Source organism: Tiliqua scincoides, chromosome 4 (genome assembly GCF_035046505.1).
Source record: "Tiliqua scincoides isolate rTilSci1 chromosome 4, rTilSci1.hap2, whole genome shotgun sequence".
Classification (NCBI taxonomy): domain Eukaryota; kingdom Metazoa; phylum Chordata; class Lepidosauria; order Squamata; family Scincidae; genus Tiliqua; species Tiliqua scincoides.
This window is the reverse complement of record NC_089824.1, coordinates 16,067,134-16,093,053: the sequence shown is the minus strand read 5'-3', so window position 1 is coordinate 16,093,053 and position 25,920 is coordinate 16,067,134. Positions and strand designations below refer to the sequence as shown.

The 25,920-nt window shown below is 43.1% G+C and overlaps 1 protein-coding gene across 1 annotated transcript in view; it reads right to left on the bottom strand.

The window, feature by feature from the left end:
• The window catches only part of ENPP2 (ectonucleotide pyrophosphatase/phosphodiesterase 2), a 75,598-nt gene that overhangs the window by 31,371 nt on the left and 18,307 nt on the right, over positions 1-25,920 (bottom strand). Inside the window, exons 4-11 of the mRNA XM_066623123.1 lie at positions 22,635-22,760; positions 19,436-19,496; positions 16,838-16,935; positions 15,597-15,676; positions 13,818-13,937; positions 10,298-10,353; positions 7,250-7,315; positions 6,562-6,634 (exon numbers count right to left, since the gene is read on the bottom strand). Coding sequence (XP_066479220.1) covers positions 6,562-6,634; positions 7,250-7,315; positions 10,298-10,353; positions 13,818-13,937; positions 15,597-15,676; positions 16,838-16,935; positions 19,436-19,496; positions 22,635-22,760 — 680 coding nt within the window. The remainder of the gene's footprint in view (positions 1-6,561; positions 6,635-7,249; positions 7,316-10,297; positions 10,354-13,817; positions 13,938-15,596; positions 15,677-16,837; positions 16,936-19,435; positions 19,497-22,634; positions 22,761-25,920) is intronic.

Below are 25,920 nucleotides of genomic sequence, written 5' to 3'. Positions count from 1 at the left end.
GGGCTCCGCACAACTGCAAACATCTCAAGAAAAAAAATGTGCACTTCTGGTTTTGTTGCAAAAACTGTAAGTGCCTTTTTTTTTTACTTTTGCAGGTGTGAGGGGCCCTTTGGAGGGCTCCCTGGACCCTCCAGGACTGCAACACTGGCTGCAGGTAGTTAAAAACAACCCCTCCCATCCCTGGCAGCAGTGCGATCCTGGGACTCGCCTTCTCCCCTCCCCCGCAACAACTTATAGTGCTCCCAACTCCCTTGTAGGAGTTGGGAAAGCCCTATAGTAGATTTTTATGGGGCTCAGTTTCCTGCTTGGTCCTAGAATGCTCTGGGGTAACTCTCCCCAGCCTAATGTCTTCATAGGATTGTTGTGAGAGTAAAATGGAAATAAAACCCCGTATCTACTACCCTGAACAATCCTATACCCTCCCCCCACCGGTGCAGCTCTGCCAAAAAGGGAGCAATCAGTATCCAGTGGAGGGAAAGAGGATTGGGGGGCTTCAGAGGGGAAAGGAGATTTACCCCTCCGTAAGCCTCCCACTCTGTAATGGGGCAAGTCCAAGGAGAGAAAGGGGCAGGGAGGCTACAAAAAGCGGGGGAATAAGATCTAGCACATGCTAGCACCTTGAGATCCACCCCTCTTGCAGCCTCCCTCTCCCTCATTCCTCCCACCCTGTTTTGCCCCCTCCGCAGCCTTTCCTGCTCCAGCAGCAGCAGACAGGTCTAGCAACAGATGAGGAGGGCTGCCATCTCTTGCAGCAGCATTCTCAAAATAGTTGCTCTGCACTCTGCTGACAGCCATTCTGTGACAGCAAAAGTATCTTCCACTGTTACAAAACCCTCCATTGCACAACACAGGATTGGGTTGTAACTTTCTTAGGATACAACCCAGTGATATTATAGTGCAGATAGTCATGACAACAGTCAAAGCACGCAACAAATTTTCCTGCGAGATATGCTAAAATTATTACTTCTGAAATATATGCACTGCCAGTGACCTCACCGACTCATGTTCAGAGAAACCAAGGACCATCACAAAAGAAAGACCAAAAGGTAACCCTGTCATCCTCAACCTCCAAACTCCTTTCATCAAAATGCTTTGACTGAAATACACAGAGGAATGCCGAGTTCAGCATAAACAATATTTATTCTGCCAGCAAAACAGCTTTAACTTCCCCACTGGTCCCTAAACTGGAAAAAGCACTTGGCTAATTGGGACCAAACAAATCCAAATTAAGTTATCACTGTTAACTTTTAAAGTCAGGTTTAAAAAAAGGTCCAAGGTCAGTAATGGTCCAAGGTCAGTAATGGCCACCATGCTAAGAGATACACTGCATGCCAAATGTACTCTTGTCTGGTTTCATATTCCATCCAGAGCACAGAGAAGCATAGGAACTATATATAAACCACAACAATACTGCAGGACAATTTCAAAATATTACAAGAGGGTGCAAAAACCTATTCAGAGGCAAGCAGCAAACTACAGCATGAAAAATTTTCTAGGTAAATTATTTACACATCACAAAAGTACTTTTCACACCATTCTTTTTTGTATGCTTTTGTACCTCTTTAGGTTTAGTTAGGGCCTCCAAATGCACAGAAAGGTTAAGTAGAAAGTGCTATTTTTCCCCCTCTCCCTCTGCAAAGTTTGCTTCCAAGCTTTAGTGAGTTGCTGAAGAACCAGATGGAGGAAAGGCCCTGATCTAATCCAAATGCTTAAAGTGCAGCCAGCTTTGTACAAAAGGAAGAAAAAAACAATTGTGCGTTCCAGCCAAACTGCTGTGATTATGAAGTAAGCAACCCTAAGAGGTCCCCACAGAGGTCTTCCTTCTAGCTGATTTATGAGACGTTCACAATTCCTTAAAAAGTGAAAAGCATTAAATACTTCCTATCTTCTTTTTTAAAAAATACAAGCCATAGCAAATCGCAGCAGCAGTATGCTTGCACAGCCATACTTGCATCTTCAAATTTTAATTTAGAAACACGGGGACAAACCAGATGCTTTGGGGGATATCTCACTTCTCCCAATGCCCTTTTCTTTACTTAAAAGTAGGACCGGGCAGAGCATGCAGAAGAAAATGTGGATTGAGACACAGCTCTGAAGAAGAGGATATTAACCCCTTTCCTTCACGCTAATTTAAATGCCCATTTGTTCAACTGCAACCCATAATGCACCTGTCAGCTAATAACTGGGGGTGGGGAGAGGACTTTAAATGAAAACAGGTGGGCTTCCCTGGCATTACAGTCTCAATCCAAACCTCCCCAACACACACACACACACACACACACACACACACACACCCCAAGTGTATGTTTGGGCATCAATATGTGCTTTTTTAAAAGGCAACTTTAATTTACAGGTTGTGGGCAATGGTGTAGTTAATTGTTTCTAAACAACAAAGCACATATGAGTGCATACAAAACTACCACCCTGTCTTTCTGTAGTGTCCTTAATGGCAGTCATGTCCTACGTTTATAATCAGAAGTTTAAAATGAAATTATTCATAAAAATTCAAACTATAATGCAAGATGAATATCAAAATCTACCAATAAAAAACACAGTAATAGAATTGTAAAACCATTGTGCCCGGAAGGCTAAAACTAAAACCAAACAATTATAGGAAACCTGCAAAGAAATAAGAATTTCTATACGTTTCAAACAAAATAAAATAAAATGGATGAATACAGGCCAGTCTTCCTAGGAAGTAAGCTCCACAGCAATGGAATGAATTCAGAGTGATCTGAGTTAGAGAGATTTCATTATACTAAGGGCGCAATCCGAACAGCGCCTTATGCCTGGGCCGGCAAAAGAGGGTCGCAAACGTACTGTAAAGCACGTTTGTGCCTCCTCGCAGGGAAGCCAGGCCAGCGCTCCGAGAAGCGCCGGCCTGCGGAGGCTGGCATAAGCCTCCACTGCAGCTTCCCCGCAGCCGCTTGTGTCAGCGTGCTTGCGCTGGCACAAGCAGCAAAGGCAGGCGTGGGGGGGCAGGGAGGAGGAGGGAAGGAGGCGTTTCTGGGTGGGGGTGGGCGATGGGTGGCCCTGGGGGCAGGCGCGCGGGGAGCAAGAGGCAGGGCTGGGACCCTGCAGTTATGCCAGATTCGAACCCCTGTCCCCACGGGGAACGGAGCGGCTTCAAGCTGCTCCGCTCTCCTAGAACTTGCACTACCTCCAGAGGTGGCGCAGATCCAAGGAGACCCATTGGGGCCAGCAGCCCTTACCCATGGGTAAGGAGATGAGTTTCCACTTGCCTCTAGCTGAGCCGCTGCTGCCCACAAACCTGCCTTGGATGTAGCGCAAGGCTTGCCTGCTCCAGCGCAGGTTCGAATTGCTCTCCAAATGACTTATGGATTACTGGAGAGGTAACCCTGACACTAAATTCACCAAAAACAAAACAAAGGTGAATCTGGCTTCTGTTTATTTTTTAATTCAGGCCCTAAACCAGAAGGGGCTACTTCTTTAATCTCAGGGTCACTCTGTTCTCTAGATGGCAGTCTGAGGTGCTAGAAGTAAATTAAGCCTCACAAACTAGCTTTCTCATGGACATTATCAGGGCTTTTATGTAATACATTTGAAGAGTGGGAACACATTCATTCCCTATTCTGAAAACATGTTTTCTTTATGCTAAAGAAAACTGTGGCCAAACATATAAATGACATCACTGGCATACCTAGGGAAAGTCAGAGGGTGCAAGAGCTCCTGGGTGGAAAGGCTGGGAAGCACTGCCCCTCCCAGCCTGCTGCCTGATTCAGCACTACTCCCTCCATCAGTCTTATCTGGAGGTCTTCTGAGCGTGGCCTCTTCAGCCCTCAGAAGTCCTTCTAAGGCTTCCATAAAGTCTGAGAAAAGGGATTCCCGATTTTTCTGCATGCTGCCTTTCCACCCCTCAGAAGACCTCTGGACACAACCAGTGGGGGGCAGCACTTGTCTCAGGGAGGCAGCCCCGAGGTGGCACAGGAGCCAGGACTACCACTGACTGACATCTTTATCAAAAATGTATAGGATCATCAGAGGATTGCACTGAGGAGGCAGATCTGGCCAACCTACAGTTTCAATAATGAGGAATCATCATCCACATTTACCAGGAACTGCTCCAGCATAGCCTGGAAGAACATTTAAATAATCCAACTATGTGACTGGGGTACATGTATGCTCATGACCCCCTTTCCCTCAGAATTGTACCCTGGGGGGTAATATTCCATGGGATTGAGACAGCCTGTCCCTCTTACACCCTTGGGTCATGGGTGCCAATTCTCTGAGAAATGCTGGTGTGTAGCTGAGTCATTCAAATACTTTTCTAGCTACCCAGTAAGTGGCTTCTACACAGCTGGGAGACTGTTGAATGGGCATTTGATCTAATCATTCAATTGAAGATTTCATCCTAGATGATATATGAAATTGCTACAAACACACATATACACAATCTTTTGGTATATACCATTCCGAGAAGTTTAAGGATTATTCAGAAGCTAGCTCACTGGTTAACAACCTTGCAAGCTACATGCATCCTCATTAGCCTATTGCAACTCAAGGCCCTTAAAGTCATGCACAATTACATAAAATAATGAATACAATCATCAATTATACAACCATAAACAAGCACAAAGAAAAGTTCTGTTAGTGGAAAGCTAGAAATAAAAACTCAGAACACAATTATTTCATTTTATATGCAATAGTTACCAGGAAATTAGCAGGCTGAAAAGATTAAATACATGTCTTGTAGGTTGTCTTAACAATTTACGTCCTGCCTTTTCCATCCTCAGGGTAGCCAATGGAATAACTCAAAACATTAAAAGCATAGCAGGCAAGCTGGAAGAGGCAGGGAGGGGTGGAAGAAGGTGGTGATGGGGGCAGGGAATGGGTGGATCAGACCCAGGAGAAGGCAGAATTGGCAACACTGGTGCATGCCACATCCTCTCCTCCTTCCCGAGCCTGATCTGCTGACATGAGACAATGCTTGTGGTCTTGCCCCAGCAATTGAGCTGACTCAGGACTTTGTTGTCCCATTGTGGCTGCTGGGGCTCACCCTGGGGCAAGCGGACAAATACCAAAATCCTCCTATCCTTCCTTGTTACTATTGGGGCACCTTAGAAAAACATTCATCAAAGCACAATAAAACTAATGGTTCAAAACACATTTAAACACAGGAAAACAATAAACAGCAATAGAATTTTTAAGGGTCCAGTCCCATGCTTTTCCCCTCCAAAGAATGCAGATGCAACAAAAGAGGTTGCACTGCAAGCTATGAAGGGGAATTTTCCTTTAACCCTTTGGACCTGTAGCTGGTGCAAGTTTGAGACAAAAAAGTGTAATAGCTCTCTCTGGAGTGGATAACAGCAGGTGCAAGTTGCCTGTGCTGGGTGCCACCTCCTGCCACTTCTAACATGCCACTGGTCTTCCCTCCCCATTCTGACCACCCTGCTGACTTACCAGCATTTGCAGACCCTCTCCATGGTCTGAATTTTAAAGATTGTAATACCAGTTGACCACATGAAGATTTTATAAGAACGAGAGTTCAGTTTTCACCTTGCCGCAAGGTTCTTGCGACAGTGCTAACTGCTGTAAAACAGTCAGCACTTGTTGTAAAAGGTGTTCCAGCAGCACGCAAGTTAGCACGCTACAGAGAGCGCTAGCAGGAAGGCCTGAGCCTTCCCGCCCCTGCCATCGCCAGCATCTCCACTTGCTTGAACAGGTAAGATGAAGGTGGGAGGGGTGGCAGGAGGGTGGAATGAAGGGATGGGGATGAAGTGGGAGAGATGGATCCATAGTGGAATGCCTGCACCACATCTTACCCCCTCCATCAGCAGCCTCCCTGCTCAGTTTCTCTCCTCAGACTTGTGCTAGCAAAATTGCCAGTGCTGGTCCAAGGAGACCCACTGCAGGTAGAAAAGCTTACACAGGGGCAAGGAGATTTATAATCCTCTTCTTTGCTGAAGCCTCCAGGCCTGCCCACCCCCATGGGATGCAGCATTCACCAGTTTGGTGTCACTAAAATGGTGGGGAGGGAAAGAATAAGATTGGGCTGCCAGTGACCTAATGCACTTGAAGGACTGAGCACAACTATGACTGGGCTCAAATGCCTTTCAGAGCCCCATGAGGGGCATTTTGGCAATTTTCAGGGATTGGGATGTGTAACTCAGTGGCAGTATTTGTGCTTCTCCCAGTAGTTTTTCACAAGACCAATATGCATTAACAATACCATAATTATTATGAAGCATACCTGGTAAGCCAAACATAAACTCTTAACACACTGTTTTTCTGCAGATTAAACAAACCAATTTTATCCAAGTGGGCTAAGTTTAAAGTGGGCCTTAACATTTTGTCACTGTCCCTGTCACTCTTCCACTGTGATTATCTGGCCCTCCAATTCTTCATGTCCTTACGTGACAGATCATCTACATTTTAGAAAAAACCCCAACTCATTTAATGTTTACCAAGTTGGTAAACAAACCAGCAGCTTAAAAATTACCCATGCGACTCATGATTAGTATATCTGCAGATTTTGCTCTAATTGCAAGTTATTGAACCCAGAAGGGTATGCCTCCTTTACAAAACAGGAACTACACTAACCTCAGAGTTTAAAGGACCAAGTTTGTGGCCAGCGATGTCTGGCTGTTCAGAGTAGAAAGCATAAGTATAAGGCCTGAAGGGGAAAAAAAATAAGTTTTGTCATGGCAATTTTTCTCCTCAGCAGGTCAGCTCAAGTCAACTATTTCCATTGGAGCTTCTCTTAGGAAATCAGGAAAAAGAAAACTATCACTCAGTTGTAAGTTTTCCACAGTCTGATTAAGCAATTTGTTCCATAACTTCATTAAATATTAGAAGGCATGCAGAGAGGGTGCACGAGAACAGAATCTTATGAAGAAATGTTCCACAGTTTCATAAGATCAGGCCGGGGGGGGGGGGGAGAGGTACAACTTCCATGTACTGTGCCTGTTGGCAGGATACAACACTATGCATACACAACTACACAATTAAAAATCTTGACATTTGTCCAAGCCCTAGGGTGCATTGCTTGTTAAGACACTTTAGAGTAAATAAGATTTTTAAAAACCTACAACCAACATTAACCCATGTAATTAAAATGTTCCCCGCTAATCAAAGGGCATTCACGTCATGAGCTTGTTGAAAAATGACAGACAGGTGGTTGATCAAAGAAGCTTTAAATTCTACAAAGAATACTGGCAACACTAGCATTCCACTCCCCCTTTTAAAACTATTTTTAAAAAATAAACAACCCAAGAAATGAATGACTTACCTTTCGTTGTCTGGTAGGGTTAGCCATTGCAGTATAGTTAATATTCTGCGCTCATAAGGAATTATACTAGATCAGAACAGAGAAGACAGCATATAAGACCACTAATTGACTACTACTGCATACCACCTTCAGGTTTCACCACCTTCATCTGATGTCACTAGCAAGAAGACGATACTGCTGCTCACGCCAAAAGTACATCTACATTATACATTTATACCAATTTATCTGTAGGAAATTCTTCCAAATAGTTATGGGAATTGTAGTTTGATAAATGTGCAAAGAAATAATGGTTAAAAGATTTAAAGATACCCTGCCACTCCTCATAAATGCATTAATTTCTTGGAGAGTAGTAGTAGTTAAGTCTGTGAAATAGATAATGCCAGAAGCATACCACACTACTCAGAAGAACAGCTGAGAAGAAAGGCTATGTCCTGTACAATCTCTGCAAGATTATTATTCAGATAATATTTAATGGTTCCACTTGTACCTGGTTGACATTGGAACTAGAGTATTGGCAACCTTCAGTCTCGAAAGACTATGGTATCGCGCTCTGAAAGGTGGTTCTGGCACAGCGTCTAGTGTGGCTGAAAAGGCCAATCCGGGAGTGACAATCCCTTCCACACCGGGAGCAAGTGCAGTCTGTCCCTGGTCTGTCTCCCTGGCTATGGGCCTTCCTTCTTTGCCTCTTAGCCTCAGACTGTTGGCAAAGTGTCTCTTCAAACTGGGAAAGGCCATGCTGCACAGCCTGCCTCCAAGCGGGCCGCTCAGAGGCCAGGGTTTCCCACTTGTTGAGGTCCTTCCCTAAGGCCTTCAGATCCCTCTTGCAGATGTCCTTGTATCGCAGCTGTGGTCTACCTGTAGGGCGCTTTCCTTGCACGAGTTCTCCATAGAGGAGATCCTTTGGGATCCGGCCATCATCCATTCTCACGACATGACCAAGCCAACGCAGGCGTCTCTGTTTCAGCAGTGAATACATGCTAGGGATTCCAGCACGTTCCAGGACTGTGTTGTTTGGAACTTTGTCCTGCCAGGTGATGCCGAGGATGCGTCGGAGGCAGCGCATGTGGAAAGCGCTCAGTTTCCTCTCCTGTTGTGAGTGAAGAGTCCATGACTCGCTGCAGTACAGAAGTGTACTCAGGACGAAAGCTCTGTAGACCTGGATCTTGGTATGTTCCGTCAGCTTCTTGTTGGACCAGACTCTCTTTGTGAGTCTGGAAAACGTGGTAGCTGCTTTACCGATGCGCTTGTTTAGCTCGGTATCGAGAGAATGTGTGTCGGAGATCGTTGAGCCAAGGTACACAAAGTCATGGACAACCTCCAGTTCATGTTCAGAGATTGTAATGCAGGGAGGTGAGGCCACATCCTGAACCATGACCTGTGTTTTCTTCAGGCTGATTGTCAGTCCAAAATCTTGGCAGGCCTTGCTAAAACGATCCATGAGCTGCTGGAGATCTTTGGCAGAGTGGGTAGTGACAGCTGCATCGTCGGCAAAGAGGAAGTCACGCAGACATTTCAGCTGGACTTTGGACATTGGAACTACATTCACTGAATTCCATTCAGAAGGGGAACTGGATTTCTACCACTTTTTGCTATTGGCTTTCTGTAGCAAAGAACATTGTACAGTGAGGGCTGGGCAGATCACTGGCATACCTGGGGTGAGCAAATACCCTGCAGCACCACTCCTACGGAAGTGGAAGTACTTTCCTTCCCCCCCCCAACTTCCTCGCCCCTTTTGGAGGGTCAAGGAGGTTGTCTGCAGCCTCCTTCAGCCCTCCAAAGGCCTCCGGAGGACCTTTAAACCTCACTTCTGGTTTTCGGCAAAAACCAGAGGTGATGTTTTAAGGCTGTCAGAAGGCTCCCGGATGTGGGGGGTTGTGGCATTCTCCTCAGTGGGGGAGGATGGCATTTTCTGGTCCTATCCTTGGGTTGCACAGGAGCCAGGATTGCCAGTAGAACAGAGTTCATGTTTGTGGGATCTATCTTGTTTTTTACTAGGACTTCAAGGTCCATCAACCATAGGTAAGTACAAGACAACACTTGGGGGTGGAGGTAGTTTCAGAATGGTGGGGCAGAGGGAGGGAGGTCAGGTAGTTACCTTCTGCACTCTCCAAGTCATACATTGGGAAGTTCTGCATAACAAGTACAAATCTGAAACCAAGTTATTACAGTTCAAGGATTGCATAGCCAAGTTTTGGGGAGGAGAAGCCTCTTGCTATTGTTGCTTCTAACTATTGGAAATCCTAAACCCATGCTTATGATCATAAACCCTGCTTACTTACTGCACATTTGCTCATTCACTCGTGCTAACTGTAGTGATTTATAGTGCATTTTATTTTGGATTTAGTTCCAGTAGTAAAGTTGGAGTAACTAGACCCCATCTAATTCAGTTTACCAGCAATTCCTAGCTGTGCTGGAGTAACAAAAGGTACTAAAATCCTCCATCACAGTGGAACAAGAACAATAAATCTGACCAACCTTATAGGATTACAGTAATAACATACTAACTAGATGAGCTTTTGGGAAATCATATAAAGAGTGAGTATTTATGCACTAAGGCAAAGAGTATGCTGCAATTATAATTTAATAAATGATGCAGAAATGAAAAAGGAAAATCTACAAAGTAGAAAACAAATGCTGTCTGACTTGAAAGCTCTATAACCTAGTCAGGGAAACCAATTTTAGAACCCAGCTGTATGCTTATCTGGAAATTAAAACTTATGCATTTCAATGAGATTTGCTTCCAAGTAACTATGTATAGTGGTGGTTCCCAAAACTTTTTGAGGCCCTAGAAGCTGCTGCTCGATTTATAAATGCCATGGGAGTGGCTAAAATGGTGATTGGGCAACAGTGTGCCCACCCAAGTAGCAGCTTGTTTAATCTCTGATCTACACAGCCTAATTTGCCCTGTCAGTTTTGAGACAACACCAACAAAAATCAGGTCATGACACACTGGTGGGTCCTGGACCCACAGTTTGGAAACTGCGGAATTACAGCTCTCATACAAACATTTACTTTACTTTCATGCTCCAGAAAATGAAGACTACTTACTTAGACCAAAAGAATGTACCAGCTTTCACCCCTTGCTTGTCAGCAGTAATCCATATCTAATGAGGAAAATATAAGCAGATTACAAAGGGCTAAAGCTGTTGGTTACAAAAAGAGGAACACTTATTAAAACAGAATGTTTTCTTTTTTTCCACAAAGTTGACTTCCAGATCTGGAACTTAGAATTTGAACATTTATATCAAACTGAGTTCACTGAATGGATCTCAGTGATTCTTTTTAATCAGACTGTCACCACAATGTTGATTTTTGGGAGCTGAAAATCCTGATACAACTCAGGATAGGTTCCCATCCCTATACACCTGGACTGCAATCTGCTACTTATAAGTTTATCAAGCTACTTTCCAGGGACTACCCAAGTCAAGTGAACTGCATTTATATGTAGGCAGTACATCATTGCTATAATCCTGCATCAAAATCTAAATGGGATTTAAAAGTTCAAGTACAGCTACCCGGGCAGCATGATTTAGATATGAGTGTATTTATACATTTGGACCCCATGTTGTTATCATAAATGGTATAGTGCATTTAGTTAAAGCTAAATGGTATAGTGCATCATCTTTCAGTAACTGGAAGAACCCCCAGACCTGTCAAATGCTCTGCATTTGGTAAGCTTCAGCTACTTTATATTCCTGTGCTTCCCAAAGCTTTGAGATGCACAGGCAATCAGCAGCCAGCAAGCAGGAACCTCTGTAAACAAAAGGATAACATGACTGGTGCTCCATGCCAAAATCTAGTACAGCAATATTTTGTATTAAATGTAGCAGAACCTTTCACAGCTTTGGATGGAAGCAATTCTACCCCCAGTTTACAAATAGATAAGAGGCCCCCTGATTTTACCTCAAGAAATAAAATGAAATTTTTGTGTTCAAACGTTACTACAATATATCCTTAAGCCTCGTGCAGCATGGGGTATTCATGTTTTATGCTTCTTGCTTGTTCTCTCAAGCCAAGGCCAATACACAACCAATGTACCTCAAAGCAAATCTTATGGGAGAACTGTGCAAAAATTCTATCCAAGAGCAAAATAAAGAAAGGATTTCATACATATTTGAGCATGGTTGTCATCCATCAAGTTTAAAAACCTACACAGTATCTTACAAACTGTCAAAAGGAAACCAGTTTTTCACTAACACTTTAGCAGCATCTCAAGAGCAAATACAGTAGGTATCAATGCAGATGTCATCAGATGTCAATGAAGAGGTGGTCAGACTCAGAAGCATATATAACTGGTTAACTAGTTAAACACGTGATGGTGCATACTAGCCAAACAAGGCAAGGTCTTCTGATGGCTATGACAAAAAATGCAACTTGGACTGTGTTAGAGGGTTTTAACATGTTGATAGTCAGCTCTTCCTCAAAAGAAGAAAAAAAAATCCCAGAATACAATTCTGATTTGAGGGAACCTGAGATAGAAGTATGGTTCTGGTCCACTCTCCCTCCCTGGGATTTACACAACTGCCAACATCACTGCCTGCTTCCTTGTGCACCCTTTATGGTTGCAGTGGCTGCCACCACCTAAAACCCAACCTACAATTCTTTTGTATCTAGAAAGATCATGTCTCCAGCATGTACTGCTCTCTTTTCCTGGTGGTCAGGTAACATGGTTGGAGTGTTAATCATAGAAATGGTCTGGCTACAACTAACTAACAAACCAGAAACAGTACTGGGAGCTCATTGTCACTTGTGATAAGAAAAATGTTCCAGTTTATTCACAGACCTGCTGTAGAAACACCATGTTCTTTTCTAGACACTGTACCAACAAGCACCACAGATCAATCTTTCATGGTTGGTGAGTCCTTTACATTCTTTTCACTTTGAAAGTAAAAACATTCTGAAATGTCCAGTTCACTTTTTGAAGCTACTAGTAAGATCATATTAACTTGAACAGGATACCCCAGTGACATTATTGTATATCCTTCAAAAAGTTCCTGACTATGACATTCTTGGCATTTCCACATTGATCTGTATTCAGCCATATCTTCTGCTGAACCACTTTTAACCACTATTGTTAAAACTACTAAGAGGAACAAAACATATTACAGCAATATGCATGTATTCCTGAATTTTAAAAAGCCACCGATAATTGAGAGTAAGTATTCAGCTTAAAATAAGTCATGGCTAAAATGATAATAATCTACCAGACACAGAGAGGTCCCCCCAAACAGTTCTTTAAATTGGGTCTAGTGTTTTGATTAGGAATCTCCTTTCCTCCTCTACTGCTTTAGAATTAAAATTAAGAACATTTTCAATAAAGGTTTTAGAGCAGTGTTTCTCAACCAGTCGTAGGGGTACCACCAGTGTTATTTGAAGTGGTGTCTGATAGTACTCACAGGACCCCTGGACATCAACCACCTGGCAGCAAGACTAGGAACGTGAGACAACAAATAGCAGCAGGAGGCTCAGCTCAGAGGCCAGAGCTCCAAAGCCTGCTATTCCGTGCTCGAAAAAACCCTCCTGTCTACCCTGAGCTTCTTACTGCTGTTTGTTGCATTGCATCTCACTTCCCAACCCAGAATTGGTGGTGATGTTAATGCCACTTACTTTCTGTGGTACTTCGAGTAGGTGGACCATGTGGTACAGCAGAGGACAAACATTGAGAAACACTGTTTTAGAGAAAATAGCTCAAACCATGCATTTCGAGCAGCAAGTAGAAGATACCAGCAAACTGATGAAAATTACAAACGTTCTATTTGCATACAATAATAATTCCATCAATGTCAATGCACTAAGTCCTTTGCTGGACTGCATACATTGGATGCAAATAGCACCCACTGCGTACGTCAACAGAATGACAATTAATATTATTAGTATTCAGAACATACAGTACTTAATACCTTTCTTCTGCATTTATCATTGTCATTTTTGAGGTATGAAACTATACTTTGCACCAATTCAACCATGCATTTTCATCACTGGATGATTCAATAATCCTTAATAACTAGTTGAATATGAACAATCTCCATTAAGAAATATTGCAACCTGAGTTCAGATGTAGAGTTTCATTCCTAGTGGCATATTCAAAATATATTGCTATTAGATACATCAACTATTGATGAAAATTTTGCATGAACCAGCCCTTAGTGGCTTCCATTACGGAGTCCCCAAACAATGATCTTTGATCAGCTGCAGAGGTGTTACCCTACAGGAGTAGCAAAAGAACCTTGCAAAGTGACTTCTGCAGGTAGTAGTAGTAAAATTGCCAAAAAATAGACTTATTCTACTAGCTTGGTACTAAAGGAAGTTTACTTTCATAGCAATCTGCTACTTCCATTTCTTTGTACTACAATTTGAACTGGACTTCAGTAAAGGTACTCCACCACACTACCACACATGCATACTTTTTATGACCCACCTTCAACTATCCTTGCTAGGAAAAATAGAATTGGCCTTTTCTTGAACATTTTCAACAGCTTTAAAAGTTAGTCAGAGACTCCTGCACAAAAAATTAGTCACAGATTTATTACTACTATCATACTGGACTGCAAAAAAATCCAAAACTTACTGGCTGACCGCCCCACCATCTGTGATTGAATTTCTCTTTGCCTCGAAGGTTGAAGTTAGCATCAAATACAGGGTCATACATTGAATTGCCGATGATTCCATGTGATTCCGGATAAAGTCCCTTTGCACAGAAGTAAGTTAGTTACTAGAATTCTTTACAAAGTTACCTTCTATACACAGTACCTCTCACATGTTTACCTGCGACAGGTACATAATCAAAAGAGCCTTAATACAGCAATAAATGGGTTAGAAAATTAAGTAGATCAACTATGCAACATGATCTGATATTAAAGTGCCAGCTTTAAAAAAGAAGGAATGTACGAGTAGCTTCACTTGCTTTGAAATAAAATTGGGCTTCCCCCCCCCCATGTATTTAAGTTCATCATGTATGATACTTCAGGTTTGTATTTTAACATAAAATATTTTTCTTCTTAAGCCTTTTAATTCCATGTGTTAGAGAATTAAAAGCCATTCCATGGAATTAAGAACAAAAGTTTAAACCAGCAATTTTCAACCACTGTGCCATGACACATTGGTGCACCACAAATGGTCCGCAGGTGTATCGTGGGGGTTTGGGGGAGGGTCATTTATTAGTAGGGCCATTGGGGGATGCAAGCCCTTCACTGGCAGTGCACCATGCCTTGTCAATTGTCAAAAAACTGATGGTGTGCCATGACAAATTTAGCACTTTTGTCAGTGTGCCATGAGATGAAAAAGATTGAAAATCATTGGTTAGAACATTTACAGATGTCTCTATCTCCCTAGTAGATCTCTCCATTGAAAATAATGTAGGTTGGCACTAAGGTAGTACATACCAGATTAATGTCTTACAGGAAAAAAAAGGAGGACTACTACGCCAAGCAATGCCCTTCAACATATGCACATAGTCATGGTATAAATATCATGCACACCTACACATTTTACTGTTCTACTGCATGTATCCAACCTACAATGTTGGCAATGTATTCCTAACATATATGTCTTGCACAGATGTTAAACAAAACATGGACTCTGTGCCTACTGTGTGAGCTTGAAAATTCCACCCCTGCAATCCTAAACCTCAACCCTGCTTCCGACAAATACAGTGTTCATCTATAGTGATAAATACTGTATCCAAGAAAAGACCTTCCTTGCAAAATGAAATAGTAGGCACCCAGTATTCTTCATCATGAGAAGGACCTTCCTGGTTACAGTACTTGCTGTTGCAGAATAATGCTATAGTGGGGAATGGACTTAGAATCTTGTTGGCAAAGGAGGAGGTTTGTGGGTGTGTATTTGTGAACACTATACCTGGGTACAGTGTGGTTATAATATCCATGCTTTGCCTAACTTTTGCACAGGACTATGGCGAAAAAACTGTCTGTGTATTCTTCACATGTCACTGCATAAATAACTGAAAATAAAGTGACCTGTAAGAAGCCACCATGGGAATTGAGAAAGAACGGGAGTGAAAATGCAATTGTTACGAGACCTTTGCTGTAACAAAGTGTAAATCTGGATATATTTCTGAACTCTGGGCTGAAAAGCAACAGGGTAAAGCCCTCCCTTACACCAGGGAGGATCAGAATGTGATTTGACTGCCCCTGTACCAACTCACAATTCTTCATGTACCTGTTGGCTGCCCCAGCTATGTCCTTTGTCATGGCATAACTACATGCAGTTTTACATTTCGCGACTTCCTCACTTTTTCAAACCAAGTCAACAAAGAATATAAACTGGCTTCTTTTCAAAGGCTTTCATATATCCCTATATACCCATAAAATCTAAAAAGAAGACTTACAGTGGCCAAAGTATACAAATTGGGGAAGGTTTTTGTAGGATAGACAGGTCTCATGTATGGTGCATGTGTTCCGCAGGATCCTGAAAATGTAATGGGAAGTATGAAGACATTAAAGAGCAGATTTGACAAAAACCAAGGTGAAGTCCAAAAGATACCTACTTAAAGCAGAAATCCTATACATGCTTATTTGCGAGCAAGTCCCTTTGAACGCAATGGGACTTACATATAAGTAGACATGCATATGAGTTGTAAGTAGTATCTAAATGCACAACAGCTGAATATCTAGCTTGATACAAAACACAGTTTTTTAAATTTTGTTTAACTGCATATGTGATCTGAAGTGACATAATGATTCATTTACCTTCTAAATACACATTTGAGAAATGTTGACTGTCATTGAGTACAACTAGCTAAGTTGTTTCAATTAGCTACATGCATCATCACCATCATCATCACCACCTTCAATTTTGCAATTCCATAGAAACTTTGATACCATATGCCAATAAAGGTGAATGAATGAATCTTTAATACAGTCGCAGTGGATTTTCCCACCAAGGTACTATTATATTCATTTGTTGCTAGATTCAATTTCTTCAATACAAAATAAATACCTACTGCACAATCTTATACATGTCTATGCAAAACCAGACATCCATGAGGCCAACTGAAGCATTCATCTCTGGCAGCAGATTGGGGGCGGGGGGGGGGGTTGCCATTAAAATGTGTAGTTTTGCCCTGTGTGTGCCTATCAAAAAATCTGAATAGCAGCTGCTGCAGGGAGGAGGATCTCCTATCTTACTATACTCCTGCCCACAACCTACACACTTTATAGCCATCTACTGTGAAAAGGTCTTCTATCCAGCAAACATTTCCACCATCTGTCCCTTGTCACTCTATGCTTGGAACTGCCTCCCAGAATTCCTGAGTGATTCCTTCTTATGAATTCCTTGTACAATACCTGTGGCACAATGCCTTTTCGTCCATTCTACCTACTACAAATACGCTTAAGTATGAATAAATAGCCACATATTCTTCCCTGTTTATATTTCCCTCTATTATTTCTCTTATGCCTATTTAGAGTGTAAGGAATTCTCTGGTGGAAACCATGATACTTGAACTACTTTAGAACCAGTACAAGTTTGCAATGTAGACATGACCATAATGTTCTACAAAGCATCAAAATTCACAGGAAAACAAGACACGCAGATTTGCATTTGTTCTATTCAAAGACATGTACGTACTTAGTTTCTCAATGTTGGGCATTACTTTGTCACCTTTCTTCATGTATGATGCCCGGAAGCCATCAACAGAGAAGATTATCAAAGGAGGTCGAAGGAAACTGGGGTGCAAGACACATTAGTGAACAACAGGCAGAAGTAAAAAAAAGTAACAAAAGAGCAACAATTGGAAAGGCAAACCTTGATACAGCTTTTGGGGGCTTACTGGGCAGCTTTACCTAGGAAGGTCCCATAAGTGAAGTGGGGAAAAGCATTGGCATGGCTGATGTTAAATTAGGTTGAACGATTGTTGACACATATTTAATAGGTTCAGGATTTCAATCAAATTGTATGATGAGGAAGCATTGATATTACACAAGATCTTGTTAAAAGTGAGAGCCTGTAGCCACAGTCACACACACACACAATTAAGACTGGTTTGGAATTAGGATGCAGGTAAGATTGGTAGATGCCCTCCAAATACAGTCATGCGCCACTTAACAACCTTCCACTTAATGATGGACCGTATATATGATGGTGGTCAAATCACAGCAAAGAGGCTCTTAATGATTCAGTCAGGACTCCCACAGCCTCAGCAGAGTGTCTGTTTACTTAACAAAGAGGCTCTTAAAGCAAAGAAGAGGCAATTAGTCTCAGGTAGTCTGTTGCATAAACACACTCCCTGCCAGACACTCACTGGCTGCACAAAGGCACTAGACTGGGCAGAATGTTTGCTTAACAACCTAATTACAGAACAATGGGGATTGGAGAACATATCCCTGTCCTTAAATGGTTTAAAACCACAAGACAGCCGGAGATTCTCAGGGAGAGTTTGGGAACCTATAACTGCTTGTGGGGGAGGAGAAGGAAGGGGCAGCAAAGCGATCACCACGATCGAACTGTCAGCAGGGATTTTTTTTCTACTTACATGCGGGTCACAACGGCTCTCCAAAGGGTCTGGGGAACATGCAACCCTTTCTACAGGCCTCCCTGTTTCTCCAAACATCTGTAAACAGCAAAAAAGCCACTTCGGGTTTTCATTACAAAACCAGAAGTAGTTTCTTTTTTTCCTTTTTTTTTTTTTTTTTTTTTTTTGCTGTTTAGAAATGTTGGGGGCATAGGCAGACCTGCAGAGGGGGTCACAGGCTCCCCAGACTCTCCAGAGAGCCTTAGCAACTCCCAGGTAAGTAGAAAAAACCCTTTTGGCCCTGGCAGTGATGCAAATATGGCGATTGCATCACCACCATCACTGTCGCCCCATAGCGGGGCAGAGATAGAGGTTCCCTGGTTGGGGTGTTGTGACACCCCAGTTTGGGAACCTCTGCCACAAAACATTCAGAATTAAAATCTGAACCTTTAAATGTTTATCATTGAAATAAATCCTTGGAGATATTCATTTAAAAAAACTCATATCCCCCAATATTTACATCAAATGCTGCAGGACATTACGTTTACTTCTATATTTTCATCTTTTATCTGACTTCGGGTGCAATCCTAACCCCTTAGGTCAGTGCTTTCCAGCACTGACATAAGGGCAATGCAGCTCTGAGGTACGGGAACAAACATTCCCTTACTTTGAGGAGACCTCTGTGAGTGACACCCAACTGCAAGATGCAGCTCATGTCCCATTGGCACTGCTATGCCAGTGCTGGAAAGCACTGACATAAGGGGTTAGGATTATACCCTTAATTGCTTAAGAAAAGCAAGGATGGCGGGAAAGCCAGGATAGTGTAGTGATTCAGGAATTGAACTGAGGGCACAATCCTAACCAGGTCTACTCAGACGTAAGTCCTATTTTGTTCAATGGGGCTTACTCTCAGGAAAGTGTGGTTAGGATTGCAGCCTTAATCTTTCAGCCTCACCTACCTCATAGGGTTGTTATGTAGACAAAAGGTGAGAAGGAAACATATATACCATCCTGAGCTCTTTGGAGGAAGGGTGGTAAAAAATGTGTTTTTTACAGTGCTTTATGCAGCCCACAAGTTCTACATGAGCAGTAGGAAATAGTTCTCGGAATATTGAAACAAACAGAATCAGGATTATTGAGTAGTTATCAAGCCAGGCAGCAGTAACTGAAGCTGAAAAATTTGCCTGGCCAGTCCCTTTCTATGGCTCTCCATGTTATTGATAGTTTGTAAAAGCTCCAGGTGAAAGCCGATGAAAAAAGTACATGAAATAGTATGCAGTTAGGGTCAGAACCACAGCAGGGTTAAGAAATGGGCAGAAGAATCCTATGCTTCCTGGGGCCTGGAGGAACAGTGGCACCAAAATGGCGACTGCTGTATCCTGCGGGCACTGGGAAGCCTCCATAACGGGCTTTATCAAGTCTTCATGTTGGGCTTGCAAGCCCGACACAGAATGTTAGATCTGGTGGAGGAGGCCTCTGCCGGTCCTTTTCTCAGATAACCATTGAGAGCTGGACTGCAAGCTTGATCCTCTGCTGCCGTCAGAAGTCCGTAACTCGGATATCCATAACTCAAGAACCAGGGTATATATAATATAAATCTCCTAGCATATTCATAACTAAAACAGAGAGTTTTAGTGGTCCAGCAGTCAGTGGAGTTACCTAATATTGGTAAATTGTTAAACAGAATTAAAAATATGCAAATGCAGTGCACTTACCCAGCTGGACATTCTGGAGCCCGCATTTCCTCACACTCATCTGCAACCCAGTGTGTCTCTCCTAAAGTGGAAGGATATACAAAATGTTTTGTATACTGCCTGTATAGTTACAGATCTCAGTTACGAAACAATGATGCACAGCCCTATCTTGTGCAGATTACTTGGGGGGGGGGGAACCCATATTGTGAAGTGTTCTCTTCTGGAAAAGTGCAGACAGAAAAAAAACGTGAAGAAGGATCTTTACACAAGGAGCAGTTGAGAAGTTAAAAAGTTACTAGGATGTAAAAGCGGTGGGGAGCAGAAGGCAGCCATAAACTCCCTCCTAACTGAGTAAGAGGCACTTTTACAATGGGGTGCTCCTCTTTGATTTAGCAGGGGGAGAGTAACTGGCCCACCACACCCCAGCAGTGTCTTCTCTAGTGGCTGTCTGCTGGTGTTGCATCTTTTTAGATTGTGAGCCCTTTTGGGACAGGGAGCCATTAGTTATTGGATTTTTTCTGTAAACCGCTTTGTGAACTTTTTGTTGAAAAGCGGTATATAAATACTGTTAGTAATAAGTCAATAATAAAGTTACCATTTTAAAAAAAAGACAAGGACTTCTGGGCAGTAATTTAACTTTACCACCACCTTCTGGCCCAATCCCACAGTTCCCAAACAAACAGTCCAATCCTGTCTGGGCTTTACAACAGTGGAACAGTGGGGTATATGGTGGCATGCACTGTATGCTGCCGGTGACAACTCCAGAAGAGCCACCACCAACAGTGTCCATGTCAGAGGTTTGCTGCCACAGTCAGCTGCATGCAGGACTGGCTATGTGCAGGAGCACAGGCAAGCCAGCACAGAGAGAGGGCAGCAGGAGGAATGGGGCAGGGGGGAGGAGGAAAGGACAGTGTCTGAGCATGGAGGTGCGAGGTGAAACACGGAGGCAGGGCCTATATCCCAGCAGCACTGGTGTGCACCAGGCCTGTCCCCATTCCTCTCCCCTCCTCCTTAATCTCCTTGGTTCAGCAACAACAAAATGGCTGGCACAGATCCAAGGAAACCCATTGGGGCAGCGGAGGCTTACCCCAGAATAGGGGAACAAAGTTTCCTTGCCTTGAAGAACCTCCCCACCCTCCAAGACATAGTGCATACTCTGTTGGAATGGCTGCATTGGGGGGGGGGTTTAGTTAGGATTAGGCAGAAAATCTTTGTTGTACATAAGAACATAAGAACATAAGAACAGCCCCACTGGATCAGGCCATAGGCCCATCTAGTCCAGCTTCCTGTATCTCACAGCGGCCCACCAAATGCCCCAGGGAGCACACCAGATAACAAGAGACCTCGTCCTGGTGCTCTCCCCTACATCTGGCATTCTGACTTAACCCATTCCTAAAATCAGGAGGTTGCGCATACACATCATGGCTTGTACCCCATAATGGATTTTTCCTCCAGAAACTCGTCCAATCCACTTTTAAAGGTGTCTAGGCTAGACGCCAGCACCACATCCTGTGGCAAGGAGTTCCACAGACTGACCACGCGCTGAGTAAAGAAATATTTTCTTTTGTCTGTCCTAACCCGCCCAACACTCAATTTTAGTGGATGTCCCCTGGTTCTGGTATTATGTGAGAGTGTAAAGAGCATCTCCCTATCCACTCTGTCCATCCCCTGCATAATTTTGTATGTCTCAATCATGTCCCCCCTCAAGCGTCTCTTTTCTAGGCTGAAGAGGCCCAAACGCCGTAGCCTTTCCTCATAAGGAAGGTGCCCCAGCCCCGTAATCAGCTTAGTCGCTCTCTTTTGCACCTTCTCCATTTCCACTATGTCTTTTTTGAGATGCGGCGACCAGAACTGGACACAATACTCCAGGTGTGGCCTTACCATCGATTTGTACAACGGCATTATAATATTAGCCGTTTTGTTCTCAATACCCTTCCTAATGATCCCAAGCATAGAATTGGCCTTCTTCACTGCCGCCGCACATTGGGTCGACACTTTCATCGACCTGTCCACCACCACCCCAAGATCTCTCTCCTGATCTGTCACAGACAGCTCAGAACCCATCAGCCTTGTAAAATTGTACAACTAAATTACGAAAAATAAAATCCTCAGTTCTCATTTTATTTCTCATAGGTATATAGAACAAGTTGAAAAATTAACATTAACCAATGGAATTCTGCCATAGTATGAAAACTATGGGAGAAAAGGTAAAGATGAAAACCCCTTGCATAACAAATGATGTCCTCTACCAACACCAAGCTATCTTTTATTGGTTCAGGTGAAAGGAAAACTGATGCAATCATAATGTTGGAAGGAAGATGCTTATTACTAGTCACTTAAAAGGAGCTGATCTGAAGATTATCCTGTAACAGAGACAAGATCACAGTAACCTTTTGCCTCTAGCTATAGATAGGTGGATTGCACTTCTCATAGCTGGAAGCCTCTTAAGAAATTCAGTTTCACTTAGAAGAAGAACAAAGAATGATACCTGGCATCAGAAAATTTCTACACAGGTACATAATTATGAGGTAATGAAGAATTAGGCTTATTCTCATTTAAAGTTGTCCCCACTTAAAGTTGTAAATAGGTTCTTGGAAACTGCAACCATAAGTGAAACAATTTAAAACAAAACCAATTTTACCATAGGCTAATTAATATACAAAACAAGAGTTACATTCCTACTGCATATTCCTGTTCACAAATATATCACCAAACTTCTAAATAAAGACCCAAAACATTTCTAATATTAAACACTTTCTGGGCTGGAGAAAACCCACACAGACATGGGGAGAACTTACAAACTCCACACCAACATTCGGTCCAGGGAGGAATCAAATTTTTTTTCTCATCAACTTTATAACAAAACACTTTAAAACGAAACAACTTTAGGTGAGGACTTAAAAATAAGTGTATTAAAAATAAAGTGTATTAGAATAAAGTGTATTAAAGTGTACTTAAGTGTATTAAAATAAAAACTAGAGATATATTAAGGGTTAGCTTGAAAAACAGGATTTCAGACTGCAGAACAATAAAGTAATCATAATAAGCAATCTGTGGAGGTAGTGGAAGTTCTTTCTCTGAAGATTTTGAACCATACAATGGTTCCCTTAGCATCTTTTTTCCTAGGGGCGTGAAGGTAATTGCCCATCGTAAGAGTAGAAACCAGGAGAAAGTGCTTTCTTTCTTCTGCAGAATGCAAAAGGGAACATAAATACTGTACCTTTGCAGACCACTTGGTAATTAGTACAGCAGTCTCCTCTGGACAAACAGTCTTCAGAGCACTGACAAGCATTATCTTCATTCCTTGTCTCTCCACAGCGATCTTTTGTGCATTCCCAGCCTCCAGCTAACATCATCACAAAAGTAAAAGCATATGATTAGACAAAGTAAAAAAAATCATTTGGCGAGAACAAATCATGGAAGAATCATTAACAGCCCAATCCTATGGGCTCCAGCGCTGGCAATATGCTTGTATTGCTGGCTCTGGGTGTCACAAACGTGCTTTAAAGCATGTTTGCAGCACCTTTCAAATAAGCGGAGCAAGTGGAGAGACCTGTGTTGCCCCACCAGTACCATGGAGGAGGCCCCAGCTGCCAGCACAGCAAAGGTAAGCATTAACATAAGAACATAAGAACAGCCCCACTGGATCAGGCCATAGGCCCATCTAGCCCAGCTTCCTGTACCTCACAGCGGCCCACCAAATGTCCCAGGGAACACACCAGATAACAAGAGACCTGCATCCTGGTGCCCTCCCTTGCACTGGCATTCTGACATAGCCCATTTCTAAAATCAGGAGGTTGCACATAAGCATCATGGCTTGTAACCCGTAATGGAGTTTTCCTCCAGAAACTTGTCCAATCCCCTTTTAAAGGCGTCCAGGCCAGACGCCATCACCACATCCTGTGGCAAGGAGTTCCACAGACCAACCACACACTGAGTAAAGAAATATTTTCTTTTGTCTGCCCTAACTCTCCCTACACTCAATTTTACTGGATGTCCCCTGGTTCTGGTGTTATGTGAGTGTAAAGAGCATCTCTCTATCCACTCTGTCCATCCCCTGCATAATTTTGTATGTCTCAATCATGTCCCCCCTCAGGCGCCTCTTTTCTAGGCTGAAGAGGCCCAAACGCCGTAGCCTTTCCTCATAAGGAAGGTGCCCCAGCCCAGTAATCATCTTAGTCGCTCTCTTTTGCACCTTTTCCATTTCCACTATGTCTTTTTTGAGATGTGGCAACCAGAACTGGACACAATACTCCAGGTGTGGCCTTACCATCGATTTGTACAATGGCATTATAATATTAGCTGTTTTGTTCTCAATACCTTTTCTAATGATCCAAGTCGTAGAATTGGCCTTCTTTACTGCTGCCACACATTGAGTCGGCACTTTCATCGACTTGTCCACCACCACCCCAAGATCTGATCTGTCACAGACAGCTCAGAACCCATTAACCTATATGTGAAGTTTTGATTTTTTGCCCCAATGTGCATGACCTTACACTTACTGACATTGAAGCGCATCTGCCATTTTGTTGCCCATTCTGCCAGTCTGGAGAGATCCTTCTGGAGCTCCTCATAATCACTTCTGGTCTTCACCACTTGGAAAAGTTTGGTGTCGTCTGCAAACGTAGCCACCTCACTGCTCAACCCTGTCTCCAGGTCATTTATGAAGAGGTTGAAAAGCACTAGTCCCAGAACAGATTCTTGGGGCACACCACTTTTCACCTCTCTCCATTGTGAAAATTGCCCATTGACACCCACTCTCTGTTTCCTGGTCTTCAACCAGTTCTCAATCCATGTGAGGACCTGTCCTCTAATTCCCTGACCGTGGAGTTTTTTTTAGTAGCTTTTGGTGGGGGATCGTGTCAAAAGCCTTCTGAAAGTCCAGATATATAATGTCTACGGGTTCTCCCGCATCCACATGCCTGTTGACCTTTTCAAAGAATTCTATAAGGTTCGTGAGGCAAGACTTACCCTTACAGAAGCCATGCTGATTCTCCCTCAGCAAGGCTTGTTCGTCTATGTGTCTTGAGATTCTATCTTTGGTGAGGCATTCCACCATCTTACCCGGTATAGAGGCTGACCGGCCTATATATTTTCCCGGGTCCCCCCTCCTTCCCTTTTTAAAGATAGGCGTGACATTTGCTATCCTCCAATCTTCTGGCACCGTGGCCTTTTTAAGGGACAAGTTGCATATTTTAGTCAAGAGATCAGCAACTTCATTCTTCAATTCCATAATAACTCTTGGGTGGATGCTATCAGGGCCCGGTGACTTATTGATCTTTAATTTATCAATGAGGTCTGAAACATCTTGTCTTTTAACCTCTATCTGACTTAATTCCTTGGTCAGGAGGGGCTGCTCAGGCAGCGGTATCTGCCCCAGGTCTTCTGCCATGAAGACAGATGCAAAGAACTCATTTAATTTCTCTGCCATCTCTAAGTCTCCTTTTATCTCCCCTTTCCCTCCCTCACCATCCAGAGGGCCAACTGCTTCTCTGGCAGGTTTCCTGCTTCTAACATATTTGAAGAAGCTTTTATTATTCCCCTTAATGTTGCTGGCCGTTAATGCTATGTTCCTCATAGTCTCGCTTGGCCTCCCGTATCACCTTCTTACATTTCTTTTGCCACAGTTTATCTTCCTTTTTATTCTCCTCATTAGGGCAAGACTTCCATTTACGGAAGGAAGCTTCCTTGCCCTTCACAGCCTCTCTAACTTGGCTGGTTAGCCATGCGGGCACCCTCCTGGATTTAGTGGAACCCTTCTTTTTTTGTGGTACACACCTCTGCTGGGCCTCTATTACTATTGTTTTGAGCAGCCTCCATGCACTCTGGAGAGATTGGACTCTTTTTACCCTCCCTTTCAACCTCCTTCTAACCAGCCTCCTCATCTGAGGGAAGTCCACTCGTCAGAAGTCAAGGGTTTTTGTGAGAGATTTGCCTGGTATTCTTCCCCCGACATGCATGTCGAAACGGATTGCAGCATGATCACTGTTCCCCAATGGCTCAGTAACGTTTACATCTCTAACCATTGAGCAGCATGGGGGCATGGGGAGGGCAAGAGAGGCATTTCTGGGCAGCAGTAAAGGTGGAACGGGGAGGGACCTGTCTGGGACGGGGGTGGGATCAGCAGAGGCCTCCTCGGCCAGATTCTATGCTCCATATTGGGCTTGGAAGCCCAAAACAGAGCTTCTCAAGTCTATGCCTGTGATTTAACTGGCATAAACTTGAGTAGCCCCACTGCAGCAGCTGGGGCCTTACTTGGGGTAAGTGGACAAATGTCCCCTTCCTCCGCAGATACCTCCAGTGGCTTTCTTGGCCCCAAAGGATAGAGCAGTGGCCATTTCAATGCCACTGTATTCTGCAGTGCCAGGAAGCTTAGGATTGGTTTGCCCATCTTTTCTGATGCATCCACTGAAACAAACATTAAATGTTAACACTACAAGTCTAGTTGATTTTATATCAGCTAAAATATCACATATTTTCCCAAAGAATCTTGGACTGTACATTGC